The sequence below is a fragment of the Cyclospora cayetanensis genome, unplaced genomic scaffold (assembly GCF_002999335.1).
Source record: "Cyclospora cayetanensis isolate NF1_C8 unplaced genomic scaffold, CcayRef3 CcayRef3_contig_14, whole genome shotgun sequence".
Classification (NCBI taxonomy): Eukaryota; Apicomplexa; class Conoidasida; order Eucoccidiorida; family Eimeriidae; genus Cyclospora; species Cyclospora cayetanensis.
The window spans coordinates 347,786-351,852 of record NW_020312081.1 but is presented as its reverse complement, the minus strand read 5'-3'; the positions used below and the strand labels follow the sequence as shown (position 1 = coordinate 351,852).

Sequence of the window (4,067 nt, the reverse complement as noted above, 5' to 3'; positions counted from 1 at the left end):
TAGCGACTGCTGCTCCCGTTGTGGCTGCTGCACTTGTTCCAGTAATTGCCGCAGGTGCTCCTGGTGGTGCCGTTGGTGAAGCTGCTTCATAAGGTGTTGCAACTGCGGGGGCCGACTGACAACTGGCCGTGCTTCTGCTGCAGGCTCGTTGCAGGAGGATGTCGCCTCAAGAGGCTCCATGCTGTATCGAGGGTTGATGCAGGAGTCAGAGCTGTCGCTACACCGAGGGCTTCCATTCGCTGTACTGTGTCCACCACTGCTGCTCCTGCTGCTGCACTCGCTGGCTTCGCTGTAGAAGCTCCTGCCGCTGCTGCTGTCGCTCCATTCCTCATCCGAAGAATCTCTTGAGTCTCCTATGTAGAAGTACTTTGCTCTCTTTCGAAAGCCCCCTGCTGCTGCAGCAGCAGACGATGATGCAGTGCCGCAGGGGGCAGGAGGATCCGACGAGCAATGCGCCAAAGAAAAAGGGAAAGGGGAGGAGGAGGAGCAGCAGCAGGGGGTGTCTGCTCCTCCGTTCTCATAAGTCCGCATGAAGCTGCTGCTCTTGTTACGGCTCGGATGCTCCACGGTCTTGTTGCTGATTCCACTGTGCAGCAGCAGCATCATATTGCTGGTGCTGCTGCGCTGCCTCAAGCCTTCCAGAAATTCCCCCCCCACATTCTCATAGAGTAGGCGCGATGTGCCTACAGCCTCCTTCCCTTCGACGCAAAGAAATTTGCAGCAGCAGCAGCAGCCGCCACTGCCGCAGTTGCAGAACCGCTGCTCCTGCTGCTGCTGCTCCTGCTGCTGCTGCTGCTGCTGCTGCTGCTCTTGCTGCTGCCGACACGGCTGCGGGCTGTTCGCTCTGCTGCTGCTGCATCGAGATGAAGGCTGTGAAGGCGTTTCATGGGGGGATGACCGCAAAGTCAGTTCGTTGCGAAAAGCCTCACGGCGAGGCAGACGTGTTGCCCTCTTCTCCTGCTGCTGCTTCTTGGTTTTTTGCTGCCGAAGGTGGAGCCGCATGCATCGAACGACGCTGCCATCAGAGGAGGCGCGATTCGCGCTGCTGCCCCCCGGGGGGTGTACAGCGTGTGTCTGCTGCTTGCACTGTTGCTGTGGTCGCTGTTTGAGCTGTCTTGACAGAAAAAGAGGCCAAAGGAGTAAGCGGAGGAGCTGCCACAAGAGCCAATGGACGAGGGGCAGCACGTGAACGAGGGCAGCAATTGCAGCCGCTGCAGCTCCGAGCAGCGACAGCACGTGCAGCCGCAGACATTCGCGCCGCTGCGAGAAGGGTAGCAGCACAGATCTGCCCTCTTGTTGTTGGTGCGACTGCGACAAAGGGCTTAGCGTAAGAGGCAAAAAGCTGGGCAGCAAGAACTCATACCCCCCTGGAGCGACATCCACTGTAGAACCATCCCCAGCGGCGGCAGTAGAGGCATCATCCCCTTCACCAACCTTGACGGCAGCAGCAGAAAAAACCCCTTCAAAAGAGCCTTCCTGACGAGGGGGGGCCCCCCCTCGCGTCTTGGGGCCCCCGCATGCATTGAGAGCTTCAATCGCGTGGCACCCATGCAAGTACAGGAGTCGCAGCTGCTGCTCCTGCACCAGCAGCAATAGAAGCAGCAGAAGCAACAGCACGGGGGAGCACAGGAGGTCATGTATCCACAGAAAACAATGCTGTAAACACGACGACACCCTCTTTCGAGGTGGTTCCCGAACTATGGGCTCCCGCTTAAGGGGCCGTGTCTCGCGGCTGCCGCTGCTGCTGCTGTCACTGCAGCAGCTCCTGCAGCAGCGGCTGCTACACAACATGCTAGAGCAGCTGCTCGTGCTGCTGCTGCTGCTACTGCTGCTGCTAGCTGCAGTGGTAGTACGCTCACGAGGAGCCATTTCCCCTCTGGCTGCCAAAATACGCATAGAGGGAGGGAGGAGGGTTAGGCCATGGGGAAGAACGCCAGCCGGGGGTAGAAAGGCATGGCAAGTCACACAGCGCAGGCATCCGCGATGACTTCTGTGCTGCTCTTGCGGTATACTGCTGTTGAACAGCTCGTTACCACTCTAGGAGTAGTTGCAGCCGCTGCAGAAGCGTGTGCTGGAGGTGCTGCTTCAGGCACCACTGCCGAAGGGGCCGAACAAGTGCTGTGCAGCCTCCCTCTGTGTCAGTCTGTGCCGTATCTAGTGCTGCTTCCAAGCAATCCGTTGAACGGCTATGGGATTGATGAGCTCGTTATCTCCCTTTCGCGGACGAATTCGTGTATATGATGGTGGCTTGCTTGGAGCTCAGACACTGTCCGATCTCTCATAAAAAGAACCTTCGCCACATAAGAACAGAACGAAGGAACCTGGAGTGTACGACCAAGTCGCTTTAAGAGCGTCCAAGGGCGAAGAAAGAGGCGCTGCGCGCGCCGTGCTGGCAGCAGGCAGCGGAGTGGAGGGCACCAATGATCGAAACTGGGAGAAATAAGGAGATAATAGACGATAAAGAAAAACACCTGAAAACAACAAAGGCTATTCCTCAGGGCGCATTCGATTGTTCAGAGAAAAAGGCGCTCGACATCCCAGGAGGCCGGGGAGTGCAGGGGTTGGTTCGGTCTATACCTCGCACGTGCTGCGAATGTGGATGAAGCATGGCGATTTTTTGGGGATTTGCCGTCATTATTGTGTGTAAGGCCATTTAATTAAGCTGTTCTTGCTTTGCGTGCAGCGTATAATTTTTTACGGCTTATTGGGCTGCTTTTTGAGGGCTAATTCCACAGAACGATTCTCTTAACTGGACTAGCAAGCAGGCAAGTCCCTTTTCCTAGCACTTTGCGCAGAGCTCTGTCCACTGGACGTGAACCGTGCGGCCGGAACTGTCTGCAGAAGAAGCTACGCCTCCCATTTCATCTTTTGAATGATATCTTGTTGTTCTAGTCAATTTGTGTAATTTTTCGGGCGTTGGTCATCACTGGGTGTTCCGCTGGTCTGGACAGGAGTGTAACTGGCATCTTTTGCTTCAGCTGTGGAATCCTGCACCCCCAATGTCATACACAGAGCCTTTACGCTCGTTGCCTCATTGCTTCTGGGTGTGAAAGCGGCTATTATGCGCGAATCTACACAAATAGCCGCATCTGCAGCACCATACGAAAAGAGAGCGATAGAGGACCTGGGGTATGTTCGTCCTGTCGGCTGCGGCCCCACAGCGCAAAACCAACCCTCCCCCGTCCGCTCTCCCCCTCTCTACTCTTCCGTTTCAACAAAAGAGGCACTCATGAGGGTGGAGACTCATCAAGATAGTGTGCTTGGGGGGAACTCAGTGGGCAGCGGAGTGAGCGAGCTGACAGCTGGGTGCCTGTAGCGGGCGTGGCTGCTCTCAAGCAGCGTTACTTATCCTACAGGGGTTATATTCAGCTGCTTTTTTGAAACGGTTTGATCCATGACTTGGACATTCGTGTGTGCCAGTTGTTCCAGAGCAGCAGGGTCACTCTGTGTGCTTCTTGTGATTCAAGTTACACCGTTAGACTTCGTACGAATGCCGGGAGTGTGCAGGTTTACCCGCTTGGGCCCCATAGAGGAGCCCTTCGTAAACAGCTCACTGTGAAGGGGAAGCTTGGACAAGGAACAAGAAGTAGCTTCCTTTGGCGCACGACACCTTCCTGTAGCCAAGTTTGTAGCTGTACTGAGCTTAGCAACAATCTAGCACGTTCTGCTACTTCTTTTAGTGATAAAATGTTATCGAAAATTTGGCCATTCGACTCGCTTACTCGTATATCTCAAGCACTGTGGAGTTTTGATGCTCCATACACCAGGACGCATTTGCAATGCTCAATTTACGATCCGCGCACGCAGACACTCATCTCCAGACGCAGTACAAAATTTCAAAATTTGTTGAGTTTCTCAAGAGAACTCACTTCCTTCAGTGCCCGCACCCCTCAGATATGCCGATATGAAGATAATGAGATACCTAAGGTGCGAGCAGGTGCACCCTGAGCACTCCCAGCAATCGCTGCCTGCTGCCCACAGCATCTATACCACGCGCCCAAACCATTACACTTTCTGCTTTCGAGGTATTCGTATTATGTAACAGGTAAAATATACTATCAAACAAA

At 54.6% G+C, this 4,067-nt stretch overlaps 1 protein-coding gene across 1 annotated transcript; it reads right to left on the bottom strand.

The window, feature by feature from the left end:
• Positions 1 to 217: 217 nt before the first annotated feature.
• On the bottom strand, positions 218 to 1,978 carry LOC113147148 (E3 ubiquitin-protein ligase TRIM33-like). The gene is made up of 3 exons (XM_026336658.1): positions 1,882 to 1,978; positions 758 to 1,529; positions 218 to 284 (listed from the first exon to the last, which is right to left on the bottom strand). Exons 1-3 carry the CDS (start codon positions 1,976 to 1,978, stop codon positions 218 to 220), a joined length of 936 nt encoding a protein of 311 aa, XP_026192443.1.
• Between the last annotated feature and the right edge of the window lie 2,089 nt (positions 1,979 to 4,067).

Coding starts and splice junctions, on each gene's coding strand:
- LOC113147148 (XM_026336658.1), bottom strand. CDS start 1,978: ATGCCTGCGCTGTGTGACTTGCCATGCCTTTCTACCCCCGGCTGGCGT. Junction 1,530..1,881: donor CCTCTATGCGTATTTTGGCA/GCCAGAGGGGAA, acceptor ACGCGATTGAAG/CTCTCAATGCATGCGGGGGC. Junction 285..757: donor CAGCAGCAGCAGGAGCAGCG/GTTCTGCAACTG, acceptor TCTACAGCGAAG/CCAGCGAGTGCAGCAGCAGG.